The sequence below is a fragment of the Eurosta solidaginis genome, chromosome 5, assembly GCF_040869045.1.
Source record: "Eurosta solidaginis isolate ZX-2024a chromosome 5, ASM4086904v1, whole genome shotgun sequence".
Lineage (NCBI taxonomy): Eukaryota > Metazoa > Arthropoda > Insecta > Diptera > Tephritidae > Eurosta > Eurosta solidaginis.
In genome coordinates, this window is record NC_090323.1 from 21452120 (window position 1) to 21477488 (window position 25369).

The following is a 25369-nucleotide window of genomic DNA, read 5'->3' on the forward strand; positions in this document are numbered from 1 at the left end:
CAATTCTAACTAAAGCTAAACTTAACTGCGCTTTCAGCAGCAACCATATCGGTATACATTTTTGCGCATACCGGTACTATGGCGTGATGGAACGAGTAACGGGAGATTCAACCGAATAGTCCGCCGGGACACCGGACGGAACCCGAAAACCAGCCAGAAATTATCCCGTAAAAGTCCCGAAATGACCGTGACATAGTCCAGAAAACGTCCCGAAATTACCCCGACGGGATGCTGGGCGGATCCTCAAAACTACCCAGAAATGATCCCGGAAGGGTCCCAAAAAGATACCGAAATAGTCCCGATATGACCCCGACGGGATCCCCGGCGGATCCCCAAAACCATCCAGGATTGATCTCTGAGGGGTACGCAAATGATCATTTATATTGAGTTATATCATTTATAATGGGTACTTTTATATTGAGTTATAACACTTTTTAGATTTTGCACCTGGGGGGGGGGGGGGGGGGGGGGGTGAGGAGACGGAGCGTGTCAGTGCTCACTTTGCAAGCCCTCGACTTATTTGACCTATTGAGTTTGTAATATTTGTGAAGGTCAGTAACCTTAAAGTTATAATGTGTAAAAATTATTAAAAAGTAATTGTTCGAAGGGTCGTGGGACCGCCCCCCCCCCCCCCACCTTTCTATCTTCGAAAAAATTTCGCCTGTAGCCTGTTTCCCAAATTTCATCAAAATCCGTGGTCTTTCTGGCGTGATTCAGTCACAAAGACGAAAAAATACAATAATTAAATTATAACTGTTCCTATCGGGCTGGGACCATCCCCCCCCCCTTTCAAAAAAAAATATAGCTACTAGATCCTTCTAGACTATTGGCTATATGTGCGCCAAATTTCATCCAAATCCATCCAGCCGTTCTTGCGTGATTGAGGCACAAAGACATATGTACGTCTGGACATACAAACATCCAAATATTCCCATTTATAATATTAATAACATAAGTGCGGCCATTAATTGAAATCATTTGTCAGACATAACAAGGAACATATGTAAATCCCGCAGAAACTCCTTGCCGATCGCTTCGCTTTGAATCTATCAGGCCTTCAATCTAATGACATGCTTAGCTGCACTACGAAAATTTAACACATCTAGAGGCAGCAGCATAACGCGACGCAGCAACAAGCGACAATGGGAGCTTTCTGCGAACAAATTCAATGTTGATTATTCGTTGAGTGACAGATTTCTGAATACACCGTTGATATGTTTGATCCACTCAAGGGTTGGAATATTATGCCAAAGTACTGAGCATACATTTTTTTCGCTCAACGTGTTTTTAGGCTTAATGAAAGTCCTTAAACATTGTAACGTGCTGGTTATGAAAACACATTTTCCAATATAATGAAGAGTGAAAAATAATTTTAGAAGTTCGTTTTCCTAAAAATTTAATGGTAGTTATTGGCTCAACTCGCCGTTCATAAAACAAAATTTCTATCACTCAACTGACGGAAACATGAGTGCAACGTTTCAACAAAAATTCTGTTCGCTGAAAGCGCCCAATGTTGATCAAGTAGGCAAATTGTAGCGCCGCGGCCGCTATATAAATTGTCGCTTAAAGTGCATGCTCTTTTATGTAAATGCACCTTTAAGCCGGATTTACTTACAACTGATATCGATAAACAGTGATCGCTGATCACTAGTGTATTGAAACGGAACGTAAACATTTTTTTTTATCTCGATCGGGCGATTCCTGGATATATTGCAACCAAAACGTTCATAAATTCAACAACCTTCCGAACTATATACATACACAACGGAGTATCGAAGTAAGTAATCTAACATCTTAAAATTCAAAATTACAAAAAAGCTATACTTCCAGACGTAGCAATGGCAGCATGTAACATAACACGGCAGCGACTCTCAGAGGTAAATCCATATGGAGCCAAGTACTTTATTGAAAACCTTTTGTTTCAAATATATGAACACTTTGACGACCAGAATTTAGTGGATGTAACATTCAAATTAACAAATCCATCCTCCTTGTAAGTAAACTTTCATTTGAATTAACGCAATTTCAGCATGTATGTCACATACATGAACTAAGCTTGTAATATATTGTTACGAATATTAGCAAAACTGAGGAGTGCTGCCATCTCCAGGCCGATGCTAAGCAGTGACGTGAATTCACATCAATAATTCAATCATTATGTATCTACATAAACGAATCAATAATTGCGTCTACACATATGTACACATTCCGACGAGCAACATTTACATACAAGGCAGCGAGAGATGAGATGTCACACACCGATGAATTTACTTATACGCTTATGTGTGTGCGGGAGACTGTAAACTACAAACACATGCATATATCTTATCTGAGTTGTCACAAGAGAGAGCAATAATTTGTGCACGTAGTTGTGGCTGGCGAATTTTGTAGCCGAAACAACTAGTAAGTTCTGGAAATCGAAGAGCCTAGAAGTATACAGCGTAAACTATAAAAGCGGGGCAAGCGAGTAAGAAGAATTCAGTTTGATTTGAGTTGTCAAGCAGTTTGATTAAGAAGATATCTCGCGAGCAATAGCAGAGTTTCATTGAGCTATCAATCAGTGTGGTTATTAAGCAAGCTATTCGTTGCACAGTTTGAGTGTTATTGTGAAGTACTTTAATAAAGGCCATTTTGCATTATTACAAATTGGAGTTATTTATTCAACAGTTTAGTGATTCGAACTTAGCAGAGGATTTCAAATAAGAGGATTTGTAAGCAAATTCGTTACAATATTCACAGAATTACGGCTCATCGCCTAATACTATCGGCGGCAAGCCCATATTTCCGCAAACTGTTCAAAAGTGACGACGGGATTTGTCCACTTATAGAAATCACCAATATCGACAGCGACACTTTCGAGCGCTTAATCACTTTTTGCTATACCGGCAAAATGCTCGTAACCATTGATAATGTGGATCGGATGTTAAAAGTGGCTTTAATACTACAATTGAAAGGCGCTGTTGCAAATTGTGCTGATTTTATAACAGAGAATATAACCGATTTCACATTGCAGCGAGCATATAGCCTAGAAAAGGAGACTCAGTGTGAGATACTAAATGAAAAAATTCTGGCTTACGAAACACAAAACTTTATGCATGTAAATTAACCTTTCTTGTGCTTGTTCGCTCATTAAATTTATGGTAATAGTCTAGTTGAGGGGTCGACTGCTAATACGCTACCAAAAATATCGAGAGAGGGGTCAAAAGACGCGTATTAATCTCGAGAACAATTATCCGATTGCGGAAAAGAAAAATTTTATATATGTCCGGAGATATTTGCAGTTGAAGTTGGCGATTTGCATGTGGTTGTTGTTGTGTTTGTACCCACAAAAAAATTTGTGCATCACCGTGGCGGTAGCCACGGTTATACCACACACTCGGACTTGGCACGGCGTAGCCCAGGGTTATTTTTTATAAGCGCGGCCGAAGGCCGCCAACTCAGCAAGGTGTTCTGCGCAAAAATACTATGGATTCCACCCCCGGTTTCGGAGGTACCCGCGGGTCTTTTTTCGGTTTTTCGTTAATATCTTAGGAACGAGTTAATATTTTTGTTACCCGCCTTCGGTTTATTAATACTGATGTCAAGACGCGTCGTTTGACACCTCTCTCGATATTTTTGGTAGCGTATTAGCAGTCGACCCCTCAACTAGACTATTACCAAATTTATTCTATGCTCTCTCAGGTAACTCAGAGCAGTGAATTTTTAGCTTTTGACGCCAAAAAGTTGCAAGCAATCATAGAAAGAGACAATTTGCATGTACGGTGCGAGAAAGATGTTTTTAATGCAGTAAAACGTTGGTATGAACAAAATGCCTCTGCGCGTAAACAACATCTGCCAGAATTAATTACTTGTCTGCGGTTAACCCAATGTAATATGGACTTTATTATGGCTAATATTTATCCGTTGCCGGGTTGTGAAAACTTGGCATTAAAGGCGGTAGCGTGGCATAGCTACCCTTTGGCTCGTGCTCAGCTAACATTAAAGTATACAGAGAAACGTGGTGGACAGATTCCTGAGGAAGAATCAATTTTGGCTCTTTACCGAGGGGTAAATAATTCTGGGATATGACTCTTTGCAAATTGTTTATGATATTATTTGTCACTTTCTAAGAATCAACAGCCGATTTTAATAAACAGTTTAACAACAGCTTCCCGGTCAAGCACTGCTTATATTTATGGTAGTAGCTATAATTTGTAAATCGCCTGCTGGCAGATTCTCAGCTAGTAGGTTCCATTTGTACTAAAACATTGTCAACAAGTCTACCGAAACATAAGTATCATAAGTGGGGGTAGTGCACTAAATTTTGATTGCCTTACACTTTCATTAGCATTACACTATATTGGAAAAATTTTAGTGGCCACTATTATTTCATCACTATAGATAGTGAAAGTGCTCTCTCCACTACGACAAAAAAAATTTACTGCGCTCATTTTATTTATTCACTACCACTCAGCTGAGTGAAAAAAAATTCTGGGATATATGCTCTTTACAATATGCTTATATTATTTGTAATTTGCTAAGGTAGAATCAACTCAGTCGATTTTAATCACCAGTATGGCAATGGCTTCCCGCGTTGGTTTGGTGTTGTTGTTGTTGTTGTTGTAGCGATTAGGTTACTCCCCGAAGGCTTTGGGGAGTGTTATCGATGTGATGGTCCTTTTTCGGATACAGATCCGATACGCTCCGGTAACACAGCACCATTAAGGTGCTGGCCCGACCATCTCGGGAACGATTTATATGGCCACATTAAACCTTCAGGCCATCCCTCCCTCTCCACCCCAAAGTTCCATGAGGAGCTTGGGGTCGCCAGAGCCTCGTCTTTTAGTGAAACGGGATTCGCCGCTTGAAGGTGAGGTTGACAATTGGGTTGGAGAAGCTATATATTGCGCTACACAACCCCTTGAATCCCTTGGTTTGGTGGTAGCGTGCTCCGTGATAGAGGGTCCGCCGGGCACGACCTAGCAAAGGCGTTTACCGATTCTGTGTGGGGTTTGGCCTCCTTATGCTTGTCTGGGTCAAACGACTACGTAGACAGGTGCCAGATGTCATCATAGTGTTTACGGTGATTTTCCATTATCCCTTTGGAGGCGGGGCTAGATCAAGCAGTTTTTTGCTAGGGTATCCCTGTTTGTGACAATTTAGCAAAAACTGTATGTTCAGCATTTCGTTATGCTCATTAATGTTGAGCTCTTTCGCCTTACTATGTAGATGGTTTTCAGGGGTCAGACATGCAGTGGCAGTTCTGAGTGTAGCATTTTGGCACGGCCGCAGACTTTTCTAGTGTGTGTTTTTAAAACCAACAAGTGGTACCGGCAAGCGACTTGGGGGTTTTGTTACGGCTTTGTACTTTATATACAATTTCGTTGGCATGCGCCTTGAAGATGAGAGTGTAATCGAATTTTACCCCTTAGGTCGTCTGGAAAGATAGCAGTTTCTAGAAACCAATTCGTCTATTGGAGGGCCAGGTTCTGTTGCCATTATGGTGCAGTCGTCGGGGTACGAAACTATATTAACTGATCTGGTGGGGAATTCAGCTTTGATATGTAGACATTTAAAAGAGGCGGGGATAGTACACCAAACTGAGGTACCCCCTGATTAAGTCTCCTAGGATTTATTTATTTTTTCATACTGATATACCCACTGTATTTCCCACATTGAAAGTTTCCTATTATGAAACAATCTCGCCTTACACTAATGTCACTGTATTTATCCTTCCAGAAAAGGCAACTTGTCTCATCCTGAGTTGATATCGATGAGAACTTTTAATTTAGCTTGTCGAGAACATAAATATCTCATCACTTACGATAACGGCTCGAAAACTATTTTCACTCAAGCGATAAATATGAGACTTTCAGATTATATAGAAAGATAAAAGAAATTTAGATCTACTGAGTATGCGTTATCCCTGTTGTTGTTGTTGTTAATTTGCGATTATTGCGATTTTAAAAACGACTTGCGATCACGTATCGTATATCATGGTATCTACTATGACTATAACTGTTACTTTTAATAGTTGTAGGAGAGAGGTTGTTCTCTTTAAACTTGCAGAATAGAAAATACAGTTTGCTCATGTGAGGTTTTTGGGAGTGTTAGCGATGTTGATGGTCCTTTGCCTTATTCTAAGCCCCCAAACCCACTGGGGGTAATGCGTGTCACTAATCGCCTGTTATTATGACATCAGTAACTAAGTCTGGACATATTTGAAGCGCTTCTGGAGGGAAATTTCGTATTAGCGCGCAGCTTAGATCCTTCTGCCGTGGGAACGTCTTGACCAGGCACCCGTATTGTGTTATACGATCCGCTTTGAATATATATCTTTGAAATGATGAATCGGATGAATACATACATACGTTCTCATTAGATCCACAATTTACTGTAGTATTTGATTCATATTAAATATAATTTGAGTGAAATTGGCATTTCATTCGTGTTTGTATAATACGATACGGGTCCAGTGCTGAAAAATTTAATAAAAATTACAAGTATATATTTTCCAGACTAGAACCATTTATCAATATAACAAAATTGAGGACATATGGCAGAAGTGGGTTGATATTGAAATAAATCTTCAATATTTTGGAGTAATTTTTATGGGTGAAAATTTAATTTTTCTGGGTGGTAATCGTGACGGCCATCGCATTAATGAAGTACGCAGCTGGAATTTCAAAACAAAAACATTTAAACAGTTGCCAGCAATGAATTTACCACGACACAGTCATTGTGTTGCAATATTAAATGAAAAAATCTATGCAATCGGTGGATTTACAGCGCACAATGTTGTTGTAGGATCAGTAGAAATGTAAGTACGTTTTTGACAAGGAAATGTTAACATAAAACGAAACAAAGCTAAATTGGTTCGGAGGAAATTCGCTATAGGAGGCAAACGAGTTTTTACTATATTTAATCCTCCACACATCATACTTTTTCAGGTATTCCGTTTCAAATGGATGGAAGTCAGTAAGTAATATGATTACACCACGTTGGGCGCTTGCGCAGTTGCTTTCAATCACAAAATTTATGTAATGGGTGGACGTAATGGATGTGATTTAAAATCTGTTGAATGCTATGACCCCATAACGAACCGCTGGACTCAATGTGCTGATATGAATGAAACACATGATTACGCTGGTGTAAGTGCTGAAATACATACAATAATAATTTGTAATTGTATATACACAGCTAATTTTATATAATTGCTATATGCAATATATTTTAGGCCACTGTGCAAAATGGACAAATATTTGTATTGGGAGGATTTACTAGCGTTGTGGAGCGTTACGACCCACAGATTAACAAATGGATCAAGGTAATAAAAACAATTTGCAATTTCAAAAATCTTAACGCACATCAACCTCTTTTTGTAGATTTGTCGTTTGGGCAAACCCTCTAAGCTAATTGGTTCCATTTCTATCGACAATAAGTTGTGGGCTGTGGGTGGCCATGGTTCAAATTGGTTTTCCGTTTACGATGAACATAATGATGAATGGATCCCTAAGAGAGAAATACCTGAAGGCGCATACTATTGTTTTACTGTACCTAAAATTTTACTTAAAAGTGAATAATAAATGTGAAAATTAAACAAAATACTATATGTAAATACTCACAAACATTTATTAAGGTGATGTTGTTGTTGTTGTAGCGATAAGGACACTCCCCGAAGGCCTTGGGAAGTGTTATCGATATTGATGGTGCCGGTACCAAGCCCGATCATCTCGGGAACGATTTGTTATGACCACATGTGACCTTCTATTAATCCTTACCTCTACTATACAACTATGGAGGTGGAAAAGAACTTTTATACATTGAACATGGGACAAAAATATTGCATATTTTTAGACAGTATGACCTTAAAACGGAAATTATAAAATAATGGGCGCGGTTGTTAGCCAATTTTGCTTAGATTGCGAAAAATTTACGGAATTTTTAGCTTGCGTCAAAGAATCAATGCATTACACAAATTGAATTAGTTTATCAGTATTCATTATGGAACTACCATATTTGTTCTATTTTTGGAAAATTTCGACATCGAAAAAGTGGGCGTGGTTATCTTACGATTTTGTCCATTTTCAATTTCCTTTTAGTCTGTGCGAAAGTAAACTCATATCTAAGGGTGAACGGACAGGCAGGCAGGCGGACTGACATTCCTAATCTATTTCGACTACTTTATACAAGTAAATTTGGGTATAAAAAGTATTCTCTCATAGAGGCAGATAGCGTTCAGCCACAAATGGTGCCCAATTAGACTCTGGTAATAGTCTAGTTGAGGGGTCGACTGCTAATACGCGTCAAAAAATGTCGAAAGAAGTGTCAAATGACGCGTATTAATCTCGAGAGCAATAATCCGAAGGCGGAAAAGAAAAATTTTGTCTCTGCCCGGAAATATTTGGAGTTGAAGTTGGCGATTTTCTTGTGGTTGTGGCGGTACCCACGGTTATACCACACACCCGGACTTGGCATGGCGTAGCCCAGGGTTATTTTTTATAAGCACGGTCGAAGGCCGCGAACGCAGAAAGGTGTTCTGCGCAAAAATAATATGGATCCCACCCCCGGTTTCGGAGGTACCCGCGGGTCTTTTTCCGGTTTTTCGTTAATATGTTTGGAACGAGTTAAAATTTTTATTCTCCGCCTTCGGATTATTAATACTGATGTCAAGACGCGTCGTTTGACACCTCTCTCGATATTTTTGGTAGCGTATAAGCAGTCGACCCCTCAGCTAGACTATTACCTAGACTCTTTGTGCTTAGCTATTTATAAAGCTGCTAAGAAGTGAAAAATAAAATAAAACAAGTAAGGAAGGCTAAGTTCGGGTGTAACCGAACATTACATACTCAGTTGAGAGCTATGGAGACAAAATAAGGAAAATCACCATGTAGGAAAATGAACCTAGGGTAACCCTGGAATGTGGTTGTATGACATGTGTATCAAATGGAAGGTATTAAAGAGTATTTTAAGAGAGAGTAGGCCATAGTTCTATGGATGGACGCCATTTAGGGATATCGCCATAAAGGTAGACCAGGGCTGACTCTAGAATTTGTTTGTACGATATGGGTATCAAATGAAAGGTGTTACTGAGCATTTTAAGAGGGAGTGGGCTTAAGGTCTATAGGTGGACGCCTTTTCGAGATATCGCCATTAGGGTGGGCCAGGGTGACTCTAGAATGTGTTTGTACGATATGGGTATCAAATGAAAGGTGGTAATGAGTATTTTAAAAGGGAGTAATCCTTAGTTCTATAGGTGGACGCCTTTTCGAGATATCGCCATAAAGGTGGAACAAGGGTGACTCTACAATGTTTGTACGATATGGGTATCAAACGAAAGGTGTTACTGAGCATTTTAAGAGGGAGTGGGCATTAGGTCTATATGTGGACGCCTTTTCGAGATATCGCCATTAGGGTGGACCAGGGGTGACTCTAGAATGTTTGTACGATATGGGTATCAAACGAAAGGTGTTACTGAGCATTTTAAGAGGGAGTGGGCATTAGGTCTATAGGTGGACGCCTTTTCGAGATATCGCCATTAGGGTGGGCCAGGGGTGGCTCTAGAATGTTTGTACGATATGGGTATCAAACGAAAGGTGTTACTGAGCATTTTAAGAGGGAGTGGACATTAGGTATATAGGTGGTCGCCTTTTCGAGATATCGCCATTAGGGTGGGCCAGGGGTGACTCTAGAATGTTTGTACGATATGGGTATCAAACGAAAGGTGTTACTGAGCATTTTAAGAGGGAGTGGGCATTAGGTCTATAGGTGGACGCCTTTTCGAGATATCGCCATTAGGGTGGGCCAGGGTGATTCTAGAATGTGTTTGTACGATATGGATATCAAATTAAAAGTATTAATGAGGGTTTTAAAAGCGAGTGGCCCTTAGATGTATATGTGAAGGCGTTCTCGCGATATCGACCAAAATGTGGACCAGGTGATCCAGAAAATCATCTGTCGGGTACTGCTAATTTATTTATATATGCAATACCACTAACAGTATTCCTGCCAAGATTCCAAGGGCTGTTGATTTCGCCTTGTAGAACTTTTTCATTTTCTTTTACTTAATATGGTAGGTGTCACACCCATTTTACAAAGTTTTTTCCAAAGTTATATTTTGCGTCCATAAACCAATCCAGTTACCATGTTTCATCCCTTTTTTCGTAGTTGGTATAGAATTATGGCATTTTTTTCATTTTTCGTAATTTTCGATATCGATAAAGTGGGCGTGGTTATGGTCGGATTTCGGCCATTTTTCATACCAAGATAAAGTGGGTTCAGATAAGTACGTGGGCTAAGTTAAGTAAAGATATATCGGTTTTTGTTCAAGTTATTGTGTTAACGGCCGAGCGGAAGGACAGACGGTGGACTGTGTATAAAAACTGGGCGTGGCTTCCACCGATTTCGCCCATTTTCACAGAGAACAGTTACCGTCACAGAATCTATGTTCTTACCAAATTTGAGAAGGATTGGTAAATTTTTGTTCGACTTATGGCATTAAAAGTATACTAGACAAACTAAATGAAAATGGGCGGAGCCACGCCCATTTTGAAATTTTCTTTTATTTTTGGTTTTTGTTGCATCATATCATTACTGGAGTTGAATTTTGACTTAATTTGCTTATATACAGTAAAGATATTAACTTTTTTGTTAAAATTTGAATTTAAAAAAAATTTTTTTTAAAAAGTGGTCGTGTTCTTCATCCAATTTTGCTAATTTTTATTTAGCACATATATAGTAATAGTAGTAACGTTCCTGTCAAATTTCGTCATGATATCTTCAACGACTGCCACATTACAGCTTGCAAAACTTTTAAATTACCTTCTTGTAAAAGTGGGCGGTGCCACGCCCATTGTCCAAAATCTTACTAGTTTTCTATTCTGCGTCATAACGTCAACCCATCTACCAAGTTTCATCGCTTTAACCGCCTTTGGCAATGAATTATCGCATTTTTTCGGTTTTTCGAAATTTTCGATATCGAAAAAGTGGGCGTGGTTATAGTCCGAAATCGTTCATTTTAAATATCGATCTGAGATGAGTGCTCAGGAACCTACATACCAAATTTCATCAAGATACCTCAAAATTTACTCAAGTTATCGTGTTAACGGACGGACGGACGGACGGACGGACATGGCTCAATCAAATTTTTTTTCGATCCTGATTATTTTGATATATGGAAGTCTATATCTATCTCGATTCCTTTATATATGTACAACCAACCGTTATCCAATCAAACTTAATATACTCTGTGAGCTCTGCTCAACTGAGTATAAAAATACAGCCCACATTTAAGAAGCTTAAGAATCGAAAAGTTAAAGGTGCCTCAATTTATGTCAGCCAATTTTACTTGGCGTCGTAAATCTAGCTTGCCATGCTAAAGTAAATAGATCTAAAAATATACAGTGCAGTAGTGTACATTACCTTTATCATTTGTATGGATTTTTTACGCTCCTGCACAGCTGAGTTAATATTTTTACGCCTTATCAAAACAAATAAATTTACACATTTTAACCATTAATTTATCTTAATTTACCATTTTTCATAGTTTATTATGGATGATGGCATAAATTTTGTACAAATTCATAGATGGACTACACACACACATACACAAACATATGTATTTACTGTAATGTCCATCTTTGCACGTGTAGTATTTTAATGTAGCTGTATATAAAATATGTTTGGATGTATGTAGATAGGTGTTTATGTATGAGAAACATATCACTAGGGTAACCCAAAATATGCAAAAAATACTTATTTTAGGCACTTATAAAATTCCTTTAAAATCTAAATGTATGTATGCTTAGATATGTGCATTTCTTTCCGATTTCCGATTCCAACAAAACAAAATGAGTCATATATTTATGGTCCTTATAAGCCGTAAAATATGCTTTTATATTCCAAAAGCACGGGGTGGACCAATACAACACAAATTTGCATAAACTGGCTTGCCCTTCAAGCAAGTGAAATATTCCGCTTTGTCTGTTGTTTTGATGGTTTTCACTGGCCGGCCAGATTACTCCATACTTTTTTTTTTTTTTTTTTTGAGTCTGGTCTTATGTGAATACACACCTGAGACTCTTGAAGCCCTTCAAATAATTATTCGACGGCAATGATAAGACCTGTCGTCTAAGGTCTAGCAAGGGTGATAGAATCATCATAAAACGGGTCATCAACTCTGGCCAATATAATTTTCTTGTGTTTACGAAATAAATTCTAACGGATTAAATGAATGCATTATATAAGCCGAATTAATGTTTTTCATTATAAACAAATAAATAAAATAATTGTTCTCTTCCAATTTGCGTCGTGCTCCTCTTGATTTTCCCTACAAATTGGCCGGACGGGACCTAAATGTTTTATGCCGACTCCTAACGGCATCTACAAGGCAGATGAGATTTCACTGAGAGCTTTTCAAGGCCGAAATACACCCGGAGCGCTTGCCAAACACAGCCGAGGGGCGACCCCGTTTAGAAAAATTTTCTTCTAATTGAAAAACGTTATTTCTAAAATTTTGATGTTGCTTTGCCCGGGGTGTGAACCCAGGGCATACGGTGTGGTAGGCGAAGCACGCTACCATCACACCACGGTGGCCGCCAACAGCATAAAATCATCGTCTGAATCTTTTATATGCCAGTTTCGCTTCATAGAACAAAAATTTAATAATAGTGATTATCATACACTTTCAAACTTTCTATACCTTCCCTTGCTTCTTACCTAAATGCAAAAAGGCAATATTTTTGCTTTTACTAAAATTCATATTTTATCTCTCACTATTAGAAATAATTAGGAATTAAAATTTTATTTTTTTCTATATTTGCAGAAATATACATTTATGCTGAAATATGCAAAAATATGCTGCATACAAATATCTGTTTTTTTTTTAAACGGTTTTATTTAGCTTGACTTGACAAGCAGGCCGCATGCACGGCCGTTGTGAACGAATCTTGTAATTGAAATTTAAGTAACTTCCCGTTAAGCTACAAGCATGAAACTTGTAATATAGTTCAGAACCCGATGACAATGCAATAATAAGAAAAAAAGCGCCGCTACGTGGCGCAAGGATCGAGATTTCGCAAAAATCGTATTTGTGGTCCGATTTGGCTCATATTTGGAACACATAATACATACAAGAATAGAAATCGACCTATGAAAAAAATCACCGCTAGGTTGCGCATGGATCGAGATATTCGCAAAAATCGTATTTGTGGACCGATTTGGCTCATATTTGGAACACATAATACATACAAGAATAGAAAGCGACATATGAAAAAAATCGCCGCTAGGTAGCGCAAGGATCGAGATATTCACAAAAATCGTATTTGTGGTCCGATTTGGCTCATGTTTGGAACACATAATACATACAAGAATAGAAAGCGACCTATCAAAAAAATCACGGCTAGGTGGCGGAAGGATCGAGATATTCACATATATCGTATTTGTGGTCCGATTTTGTCCATATTTGGAACACATAATACATAGATACATGAATAGAAAGTGACCTATGATGCCCGATTTGGCTCATATTTGGAACAAATATTGCATACAGTCCGGTAGAAGTGACATCAAAATATTTTGGAGTTGGAGGAGGGACAAGCATACGTGGCGCAGAGCCGAGTAAAGTCTTTGGAAGTATTATGTATTGAGGACTTAGGTTGTAACGAATTGTCAGGAAAGAGTCCTTGTAATAATGAGTCACTAAATGAACTAAATAGAATGAGAAATAATAGGCAATTAAATAAAGACTAAAAACTTGAAAATAAAATAATAAAAAAAAAATTTTAAGTTAAACGGTTTTATTGAAAACAATACTTACATGAAGTAATAATAATACGAAAAGCTAGAAAATAATTAGGTAGGTCCCAGGTACTAGTCATCACACTCCTTATCAATCTAGGGCATTGATCAGACAATTAAATAAAAGCGTTGGACGCGTCATATTTCTATTGATAACCATAAGTAAAACTAACTGAACCTTAATCAGTCACATTTTTAGAAATTTCACGCGCCCAACGCTTTTATTTAATTGTCTGATCAATGGCCTAGATTGATAAGGAGTGTGATGACATGTACCTAGGACCTAACTAATTATTTTCTAGCTTTTCGTATTATTATTACTTCATGTAAGTATTGTTTTCAATAAATCCGTTTAACATAAAAACATTTTTTTTTATTATTTTATTTACTTCTATATACGTTTACGCTTCAACTTTATATGGACTGCTAAGCGACAAACTTTAAATACTCCTCTGAAATTGCTGCGCATAAAATTTTTCCTACTAAATTTCAATACGCATTATACTCAGATGTAACTGAAATATGTGTCTTTGTTTCACCCTCTACACTAATTTTATGTATTCTATGTATACCCTATGGCCATCAGAGGGTTGTGTCTCCGCTTTTCGATACACGCTGTGCTGTAGCTGTAGCTATTTAACCACTGCCGCTAGATGTGTCTCCTAAGCATTATCTAAGCGAGGATAGGCGTTTTTTTCACGCGCAAACGTAAACGTATACACGTGTGAAAAAAAAAACACGGCTAATATTTGCATATTTGATTGGTCTAATGGTTACGAGTCATATAGCAAAAAATTTGCTGTTGCTTACTTTGGGTTGCCCTGCTTATCACTATAGGCTCGTACACTCCTAGTCCTTTGCAATTCACTTTATCAACATTACTATCTGTCTCCTCTATCGCTTGTGTTTGCTTTCTTGATCCTGCCCATTGTTGGGCGCACCTATTTTTTACATTTACTTACCGTTGACTGGCAGCGCCTTTCCATATGCTTTATAGTCCGCTCTCTCTTTAGTTATTTACCTTCGTTTACGCATTTTAATTTGAACGCATCATAAATCTTTTTCTTGAAAGTATTACAATATAACGAACGGCTTTATAAAAGCAAAACAGCTAAGAATAACTGTAATTTTAGCTCAAGCAAAAACAAAACAAATTAGTTGTTTTAACGGGATTTAATAAGAATAATTGAGATTCTTCATTGTTGTGCTCTTTGCACGTTCATTAACTACATAAATTATTTGATTAGCAACACGTATGAACATAAGTAATTAAGGTGGTCTTTAGAGCTAAAATTTCCAAGTTTTTCCAGTCTCATACCTTCAATAAGTAATGCCAAGGTAAAAAATATCACATACATGTTTTGGTTCCGATGGAAGACAATTAAGGGGTGTCGCACAGCTTTCAAAGTTGAAATGTAACTATTTACATAAAGTTTTTTTTTGTTTTCTAATACCAAAATCGATGATGCCATGGTTGGCGATATGACATTTTAATTTTGGACCCGATTGGAACGCGTTTATTCGTGATATTTTTGTCATTCATACTATCGTTTGAAGGGGTGCGAATGTGAAAAATTGTAAACTTGATTAATAAGGACCACCCTAAAAAACCTTTTACTTTCCGAATTCTGGTGCCAAAGTAGCTAAGTAATTGCTCGAAAATGCAGGTTTTAGCTTTTAAGACTCAGATTTTAAAATATAATTGTTAAATGGTTATGCCGTTAAATAGTTTTAAGTTAAGTTGTGATTTCAGTCACAAGACCAATTATCCTTACGGTTATGGAAAAGCTTTCGATAATGATTATTAATTCGGTATCGGTTAGAGTTAAGTTCTAAGTTGTGGTCATGGGTTCAGAAATGCGGTAACGGTTATAGTCACGGTTACATTTATGGAACCCGAGATTTAAATTTCGATCACTTAAAATTACAGTTACAGGTCAGTTACAATTACGGTTACAGTTATGGTTACTGTTACATTTGTGGTTACATTTCATTACGGGTTCGTGTTTACATTTACGATTACGGTTGCTTTTGTGAATCGTTGTAGCCGTGATCGTAAATGTAAATATGAACCCATAATGAAATGTAACCAAAAAAGTGTCACAGTACCCATAACTGTAGCCGTAGTTGTAACAGACAAGTAACTGTAATTTTTAAAGTGACCGAATTTGAAATGCAAGCATAATGTAACTGTAGATGTACGATTAAATTTATAGTAATGGTTACATTAAATGTTATAGTTACGGCTGCATTTAAATATGTTTGCATTTCAATTTCGGTCACTTTAAAAATTACAGTTACTCGTCGGTTACAATTACGGCTACAGTTATGGTTACTGTTACATTTGTGGTTACATTTCATTACGGGTTCATGTTTACATTTACGATTACGGTTACATTTGTGATTAGTTACCAGCATTTTCTGTGGGCTTCTCGAAAATTTATATCTAGTAGACTGTACCGCCGCGACGCTCTCTGGCCAAGCAACTCAGCACTAGAACTCCAGAGAGAAAAGAGCGATATCTCTACCCTGGATGCAGATTTCATGGCCGTTTCCATTGTTGAATGCAAAATAAATGACAATGGGAGCATGTGGCATCTTATCGGAAGATATTTCACTTCACCCTAAGTATGGTATCAGGCTGCCGAGTCATTGTGGCTTCAAAGGGAACTTAAAGCCATAGTGGAGGTAGCTTTATCCCGTATTCCTTCATTTGTGTCAATGTAATCTGAAAATCAAGCAGCGTTCATATACCTCAAAGGTAACAAAACATTGCCGAAGGTATCAATAGATTACAGACAGTCACTAGATGAACTGTCATCGCGGTGCACTAAAGCAGTGCTGTTTGCTCCTGGGACCAAGAACTAATATAATTGCAATACATGGGATGTTTACTGTAGTACTAAACATGTTTTCTAATGCTCTCAATTTAGTTCGCACATTTTCGAGCAGTCCGGAAATTCGAGCAATGAGTTGTGGCACACTTGCTAAATGCTTATTTCTCGAAAATTTTAGCGCTTGAGCTCGAGCATATCGAACTTTTTCGAGTAGGTTGAACAATACTTCTGTGAACTTTATTCTCAGAACTTTATGTTGAATAAATAAAAAGGATTTTAGGACAGTACTAAAATGGGTGAAAAAGTTATCAGGAGTCGATCAATTAATTTGAAGGTAGGATAAAAAAAATATTAATATGAATTAATCGGGGATTGCCCGTATTGCTTTAAATGTATGAACATTTATTTCAAGCAATTTTTAATTTTTATAATTTATTTAATAATTTGGGAAAAATTTAAACAACGCGACATCAGGACCGACAAGGCGACAGCTGTTTCGATTATACCTTGTAAATCTCTTCAAAGCCTTTTCTCCCGGGAGTGGGAGTCGAACCCGCACTCCTACGATAGTTGAAATGGTTATAAACGCATTCAGCTACGTCATGTCTTAGTTGTTGTAAAGTTTTTCCTAATTACCTTTTTCGCATATATTATCTTCCACACATCACATAATTCGTATGTATTTATGTGTTGAAGTTATGCAGTTTGTAAGGCGGTTTTATAGAAACGTGGTTTTTTATTGCTGTTTTTGTTCTATTTATAGAACTACAACGAATTAACCAAATGTTGTCTTTTAGTGTGAATTAATCGGGGATTGCCCGTATTGTTTTAAATGTATGAACATTTATTTCAAGCAATTTTTAATTTTTATAATTTATTTAATAATTTGGGAAAAAAGCTTTGAAGAGATTTACAAGTGTAAACGTCGATTTATTTTGACATGTAAATTATGTATTTAGAATTTATTAAAGAGAATATATATATTGACAAAGTTGAATTATTAAAAAATGTATGTATGAATATTTGTGCCGAATGGTATTACGCGATGATGGACAAATGCGTGTGATCGCCGTCGCTGCTAAATATCAACTCACTCTCAACTGTCTCTGACAGCTCGGCCTTTCCTGACTCTTCGTCCTCACAGGACGACTCGTCGCTATCGTCATCCATGTCTAGTTCCGGACTCGATATACACCATGGTTTCAGATGGTCTGCTGACATAACGTTGGAGTAACGTCGTTGTGTAATTGTGACATCTGGCAAATCTTCGACTATGTACCGATCGTAATTCGGCACCTTCGTTATAATATATGGACCTTTGTATGCCGGATCTAGCTTATGCGATTCGCCTGTTGCTGATGGAACGTTATCAACTACTACCAGGTCGCCTACCTCATATTTCGTTGGAGTTGTGTGCTTTTTGTCGTATCTCCCTTTCCACTTATTCCGCTCGGTCATGATTCTATCGACTGCCATATCGCGCTTCATATCTATATCCGACATGTCGACCTCGTCATTGTATTAGTCGGTTGCTCGTAACATCGCTAGGATTGAAATAAAATACTAATTCATTAGGAGTATAGCCCGTTACCTAGTTTTTTTTGTGAGTTCAAGCTCCATTGTATCGTTAAGAGATGTGCGTCCCAGTTTTTGTAATCCTCGACTGTACATTTGAGTGTTTGCAATAGCGTTTTGTTGACCCGCTCGGATTGACCGTTGTCCCTTGGTGTCCTTACCGCCGTCTTGATATGCTGTATGCCTCGCTTATCCACAAACGCTTGAACTTTTGCAGATGTAAACGCGGTTCCTCGGTCGGACGTTAGCTTAATAGGTTGACCAAATATGCCAATCATCTCTTCTTATTCTTTGATGACTGGTTCGGTCTTCGTATTTCGTGTTGTTTTGAGTACTTCATACTTGCTGAATCCGCAGACCACTACTAGCACGTACATGAATCCAGATCGACTTTTTGGGAATGGGCCCACATGATCGACGTAAACGTGCCTAAAAGGAATTGGCAAAATATTCGTAATGTGGAGCTGACCCTCCTTTCGTCCACCCTTGACTCTATTGAAACAGCATTCCTCGCATGAAGCTATATACGACTTCACGTATCGTCTCATTCGTTCGAACCAAAAATTATTGATATTCGTGCGAGCGTTTTCTCGAGAGCGAAATGTCCAACATCGTCGTGGCTCGCTTTGGTACTGCGCCATCGAACAGCTCGAGGTACCACCAACTTATATTCGTGACCTACCTTCCGGAAAAGTCTATAATTGCGTATTTCGTAGTCTTATTTTATTTGTTTGGCTATTGCCTCGTCCACGTTTCTAATACCTTTAAGGACTTCACATATTTGACGTAATTTCGGATCTTGAGTTTGGATGACATATACCCAATCGTCGGATTTCATCACCTGGTTTACTTGTAGAACTCGTTCATCTACCGTATCAGGTTTCGATGGAGGTTCAACCGGTGCCCTGCTCAGAGAATCCACATGTTGCATCTTGGCTCCTGCACGATGAACAAAATCGAAATCGAACTCTTGCAATCGTAGCCACCACCTGGCTATGCGTGGACGTAGTGATGTAATATTCTTTGTCGTAGCTACCGCGTTACAGTCCGTTCGAACCACAAAGTGCGTACCCAGTAGGAACATACGAAACCTCTCAAGAGACTCAACAATAGCGAGCACCTCTAACTCATGGCTCGAATTTGCGTCTCAACGGAACTACACTGACGGCTGTAGTACTGCACTGGTTTCAACTCGTTACCTTCCAGTTGTAACATAACACCAGACAAACAAATTGCGCTGGCATCCGTATGCACTTCGTGTTGTTTCGTTATATCAAATATGACCAATACTGGTTGCGTTGTAAGTGCTTCTTTTAGTTTACAAAATGCCTTTTCGTGATCCGTAGTCCACTCATACTTGATGCCCTTTCGTAAAAGCGTGGCTAGTGGTTTCGCAATTACCCCATAGCCGTTAACAAATTTGCGGAAAATCCCATGAGTCCCAAAAACTGTCGACCTCCCGTCGGTGTGCGTGGTTGAGGGAACTCAGTGATACACTTTACCTTTTCTTCGCCTGGACGGATACCCTTCGCATCAACGACGTGACCCAAAAACTTTATTGTTGTTTCTAAAAAATGAACATTTTGACGGCCTCAACGTAAGCCCTGCTTCCTTGACCGCTTGCAAAAATTCCGTAATTACTTCGATACTTTCTTCGACGGATTTTGTAGCGATGACTACCTCATCCACGTAGCTAATGATATGGTTGCGAGACTTCAAGTTACGAATTAGTCGTATGATCATCTCCTGAAACACCATTGGAGCATTGCGTAATCCAAATGGCATTAAGTTGTGCTCAAATAACCTATCAGGGGTAAGGAAAGCTGTGTACGGCTTGCTTTCTTCTTTTAGTGGTATTTGATAATACCCGGATGTCATGTCGAGCGACGTAAAAAATGTGTTACCTGCTAGCTTTGATAACTGCTCATCCACCACCGGCATCGGAAAATGTTTCTTCAACGTAACCGCATTGAGCGCCCTGTAATCGACGCACATTCTGTCTTCGCCATTAGACTTTTGCACAAGAATTACTGGTGCCGCGTGTGGCGATGAACTATAACGTATGATGCCGTGTTGCAGTAAATTGTTCACTATTTTCGTTAACGTAGAACGCTGTGATAAGGGTACTTGGTAGCGCTTACCCACCACAGGTTGATCGGTTGAGATAACAATGTCCATCTCCGTTGTTTTACATCTGCCTAACTTTGCCAAATCTTCAGCAAAGCAACCTTCGTATTCGTTAAGCAAGTCACCCACTTTGACGACCACTTCCTCTGGTAATTTGTTATTTACGTTGAATGAATTTCCAGCCTTCTTCGAAACTCGCATCACACCAGCATCGAGAGATAACCTGTTATCGTTATGGCAAAGTACATCTCTATCCAAAAGAATATCAAATGTCATGAACTTATCTGGAACGATCTGACAGGTGGTCAAGATCGTAATTCCATCGATTGTGTATGTTTGTAACTCCGTTCGTTGCTGCAATTGAACACTTGCACTCGTCTCACTGCCGTTGCTATGGTACTCTGCTAGCGATCGCTGTACATATGTGCCCGCATGTATACCGTGTGTATTACATACATATACGCACAAACCTATGCTTCGAACGAGGGTTGAAATTTTGATGCGCTATTTACTTTCCGCTGTCGCTATGCGTTTTTTTCCGTTTGTAGGCGGAATGAGTCCTTCTTCTGAACTGTAAACGTCGATTTATTTTGACATGGAAATTATGTATTTAGAATTTATTAAAGAGAATATACTTATATATTGACAAAGTTGAATTATTTAAAAATGTATGTATGAATATTTGTGCCGAATGGTATTACGCGATGATGGACAAATGCGTGTGCTCGCCGTCGCTGCTAAATATCAACTCACTCTCAACTGTCTGTGACACAAGGTATAATTGAAACAGCTGTCGCCTTGTCCATCCTGATGTCACGTTGTTTAAATTTTTCCCAAATTATTAAATAAATTAAAAGAAATATTGTTTCTCTAGGCTAAGCGGGAGGAACGTGAGGTGAACATGTGAAGTGATATTAAGTATTTCTAAGATATTGGTGACATTTGGATACTCCTAAGGTTTACACACAAATAGAAGTGGCTTGCATAAGGTACTGCCACTCATTTATAAATCATTTGGCTTACGGCAAAAAAGCCTCTTCTTGCTTTTACTGATGATCTTGAGACAATATCGAGCCATAACCGCACAAAGGGCTTAACCGACATTATTTTTGATTTTTGTTTTTGATGGAAACCGAAAGGCCATTACCATATGCACCAGCTCCAAAAAAATCAAAGTCCTACGAAATACCGATAAGAAGTTATAGATAAGCCAATTTTGGATCAAGTGCACAAAACACTTTGTTTATATTTTTTTTATGTGTACGTTAAGCCTTTTTTCCGAGAAAATTTTGTCATTTTAATACAAAGTTTTTACATTTTGGTGTGCATGTTTCGTTTTTTCGTGTTTTAATTTAAATATTTACTTCTTGCAAACACAGTTTTGGATTAAGATTTTTCTTAATAAGGATTATAATGAATATAGCCAAACTATTGTTCCAGATTTCAAATAAAGTTGCAATAGTTCCATACAGCGACACCGATTCTTCAGAGGAAATAGTTAAAGAAGATACTTGTGTTAGGAAACGAGGTAGGAGGATCCCGAAACCACTACTCAAAAGACTTCTACGAATGTAGGGACCTTCTACTTTAGTTTATACAGGAGCTTACAGAGAATTTCGTCGTCAAATTATTAAGATTTGAAATCACTTTGTGAAAAAAATATAATTCTCGAAATTTTCCACAGAGAGTACTTCAAAACACAACTGTTTTACATTACCAGTTACTGATGTAGAAGACGGCAATGTGAAATGAATAGATTTTACCGTAGTTATATACTTTTTATTTATAAAGACTTAGTTTAGTTGTAAATTTAAAATATTTGTTAATCAGTCTGCATCTTTAAATATGAATTCCGTCTTGAAATCTGAATAAAAACATTGTTCTGCATCACCAACCACTGTTTTTATTGTTTTCAAATGTGTATTTTTTATTAGTTTAGTTTTGGCTTAACCGACACTTTCAAGTAATAAGGTCTTTTTTTGGAAAGCAAAAAGGGCGTAAGCGACAAATGCGCCATTATTATTAGAGAAATGCAAAAAAATCCCACATTAGTATACGTTAATTATATAGTCTTATATACACACCAACTTTCACGTTACTATCTAAATTAATCGCAATATAAATACAAAACAAGCGTCTACTGAACAATTTTGTTTATGCCGGTTAAGCCCTTTCTGCGGTTATGGCTCGATATGCTAAGGGAATTGAGCACTAAGAATGCTGTTAGAATGGCTGAGTCTTTCGAAAGTGTTCCATAGATACTACCTATATCCAGTGCATCTAGTAGAGTCATATTAGCAGAGCTAGGACGCAGGATTGAAAGACAGCCTTTAGCTGGTTAGAAAAAAAATCTAGCTCCTACACTGCAGCTCATTTTTGACTCGTCGGTGAAGAGCTAGCTCGGGTACACTAATACTTAAGAATTTAAATATTGTGAACTTAACTTTCCCGAGCAAGAACCACATCAAGATCTAGTTGGCTGTTGTGTATTTTTTTGTTTAAAATTTGTATCAAACAATTGGTGCCAGCTCAGGCGCCACTTAAGAGATTCATTGTATTTTTCACAAAGAAGTACACAAGGGCCAAATCGTCCTTGATGTTCTGCTCCGGCGCCACTTAATGGACATGTAGTGTCAAATTGGGTCACTGCATTTAAATCTGGCAACTCCCCCTCTAATAAATAAAAAGATGCAACCCTCATATTAACACTTGGCATCACTTAAAATATTAGAGTGGAATGACGCGGAGATTCAACCCCATTGGTTGAATCTCCCGTTACTCGTTCCATCACGCCATAGTACCGGTATGCGCAAAAATGTATACCGATATGGTTGCTGCTGAAAGCGCAGTTAAGTTTAGCTTTAGTTAGAATTGAGCCGGTGAACGCACAATCTAAAACGCGCGTTAAGAAATGAGATACCAAAAGTGTAACATGAGAAATAAAATAATGAACATTTAAATAAATTAAAAATAAAGAAATTTAAATAAAACTAACTAAATCGAAAGAAAATAAAAATAGTTTTTATTGTTTGTGAGTGTGCGTGCGCTGGGGGCTGCAAGCCCAAAAATAAGTGGCATCGAAATGCCACTTTACAGACATAATACCGTCTTTTATAAGGAAAAATATACAAAGGCCAACTCGCACTTGACGTGGTGCTTGCTCGGGCCCACCGAAGTGATATATATAAAAGCAACTTGCACTTATTGTGGTTTCTGCTCGGGCTCGTCGTAAGGTATTCGATGTGCCTTGGACTTGATATCCCTACATAAAAAGAAATATACAAGGGCCAACTCGCTCTTGATCGGAACTGCTCGGGCGCTTCCTAAGGGATTTGATATCCGTTTTTCATAATAAAAAAAAAACTAACTCACTTTCAATGAATTTTTGTGGAAAATCTAAACCGTTTCTTTAATGATGATGACATTTGACCACAGTGCTTTGTCCACCACTATATTCAAGAATTTCGGCAACAACAACAAAATATCTTTAAAGTTTCACATATTGTTTGATCGAATTTGTAGGATTATAAGAAATCAAATTTTTTTGGCCAAAAAAAAAAAAAAACAATGACTGAAAAGATCGAATCAATATCTTTAACGCAAACACGATTTTAAACAACAACTACAGCTGCAATTAGAAATCTAAAAGGTACACGGAAAATATACATAAACTCATAACAAAAAAAAAAAAAGAAAAAACAAAAAAGAAATTCCAAACATCAATACGAGTAACATAAATTATACGCCAATCAAGTGCCATGATGAGGAATACAATTACAACTACAACAGTTAGAATCCAAGATATACAGCAAACTTTCAACAAATTTGTAGAAAACAAAACACTTATTCCTACAAACATACAAATTGCAAACGTAAAGAAAAAGAACTTGAAAAATAAAAGCGCAAAATGACAATTTTCCTAAACAAACGAATGATGAGTAATTCAATAAATAAATGATTGAATGAATGAATGATTAAATAAGTGAATGATGAATGACAAACTTTTGCAATAACTAACGGTCTGCATGTTCCTGTCACTCGTAGATTAGATGTTGACTGCTAGCACAGTTGCTTTGACGTTTTGCTTGTTCATATGGGTGAGGGATTGTAGATATGATTGTTTTTGCTGCTGTAATCGTATCGAAGGTTTGTTTTGTTGCAAAATCAACTTTTGCTTCATTCCTTTTTATGTTGCTTCAATTTAATACGGATTTTTTCATACACTAGATCAATATGTTGTGGTTTTTCTAAACTAGTTTATTGCTAAAAATTGAGTTGTTTGTGAAAATAGAAGCAAATATGAAAGGAAATGAAAATTGAAACCTCAAGCTAAGCATGGAATAGCATTTGTTGTGCGATTGGTATTGAAATATGTTTGCACACATATAAGGAATATTATTTTGTGAGGTGAAAAATTGCAGCTTAATTGGATTATACATACGGGGCATTCCATGTTATTTCATACTACCGATGGGTTTTGTATCACTGGTTTCGCTGAACTCGGGCAATTTTTTTAAAGGTGGGCTGAAACATGTAAACTGGATCTTATACTTGGAGAAAGGTAATTGGATAAAAGAGATAAAAAAAATTCCACCCTGCAGAGCTCCCTGGAAAGCTTTATGTACTTACCTGTATTTCTTAATCCCCACTACTGGACTGTCCGCGATTAGGAATCCCTTTTTCTTTTGAAGAGCTACGCATTACAACTTAACCCGTCCGCGTAATTTACCGCATCTGGGCCGTATCTAGCATTACTTCGGGAGCAGGTACGTGTAACGTACCATGTTTACTTTCATGGTAATTGGATACGGAATCATCGTCTCGCACTTGTTGCCACGAGGAATAATCCGTTGAATTTCTAAAAGATTGAATTCTCTCACATTTGGAATTGGGTGTATGTCACCATTGTCAAGAGTACACGATGGTGGGCTTACGGTTTTACCACAGTTCTCTAGTTATCCATATCGTATATGCCATATTAATCACGCTGCTTCCACGATAATAGAAACAAATATATGGTTCTTTAAACCCTTTAAATACTCGAAAAAACTAAG

General features: G+C 37.8%; 1 protein-coding gene across 2 annotated transcripts in view; it reads left to right on the forward strand.

Annotated features, from left to right (window-relative positions):
- Window positions 1–1806: 1806 nt before the first annotated feature.
- Window positions 1807–25369, forward strand: part of LOC137251990 (kelch-like protein 5) — a 143963-nt gene continuing 120400 nt past the window's right edge. The window contains exons 1-2 of one of the 2 annotated variants that reach the window (XM_067787107.1): window positions 1807–1993; window positions 2740–3097. In XM_067787107.1, coding sequence (XP_067643208.1) covers window positions 1839–1993; window positions 2740–3097 — 513 coding nt within the window. In that variant the 5' untranslated portion in view covers window positions 1807–1838. The remainder of the gene's footprint in view (window positions 1994–2739; window positions 3098–25369) is intronic. The other variant, XM_067787106.1, reaches the window with a different exon arrangement.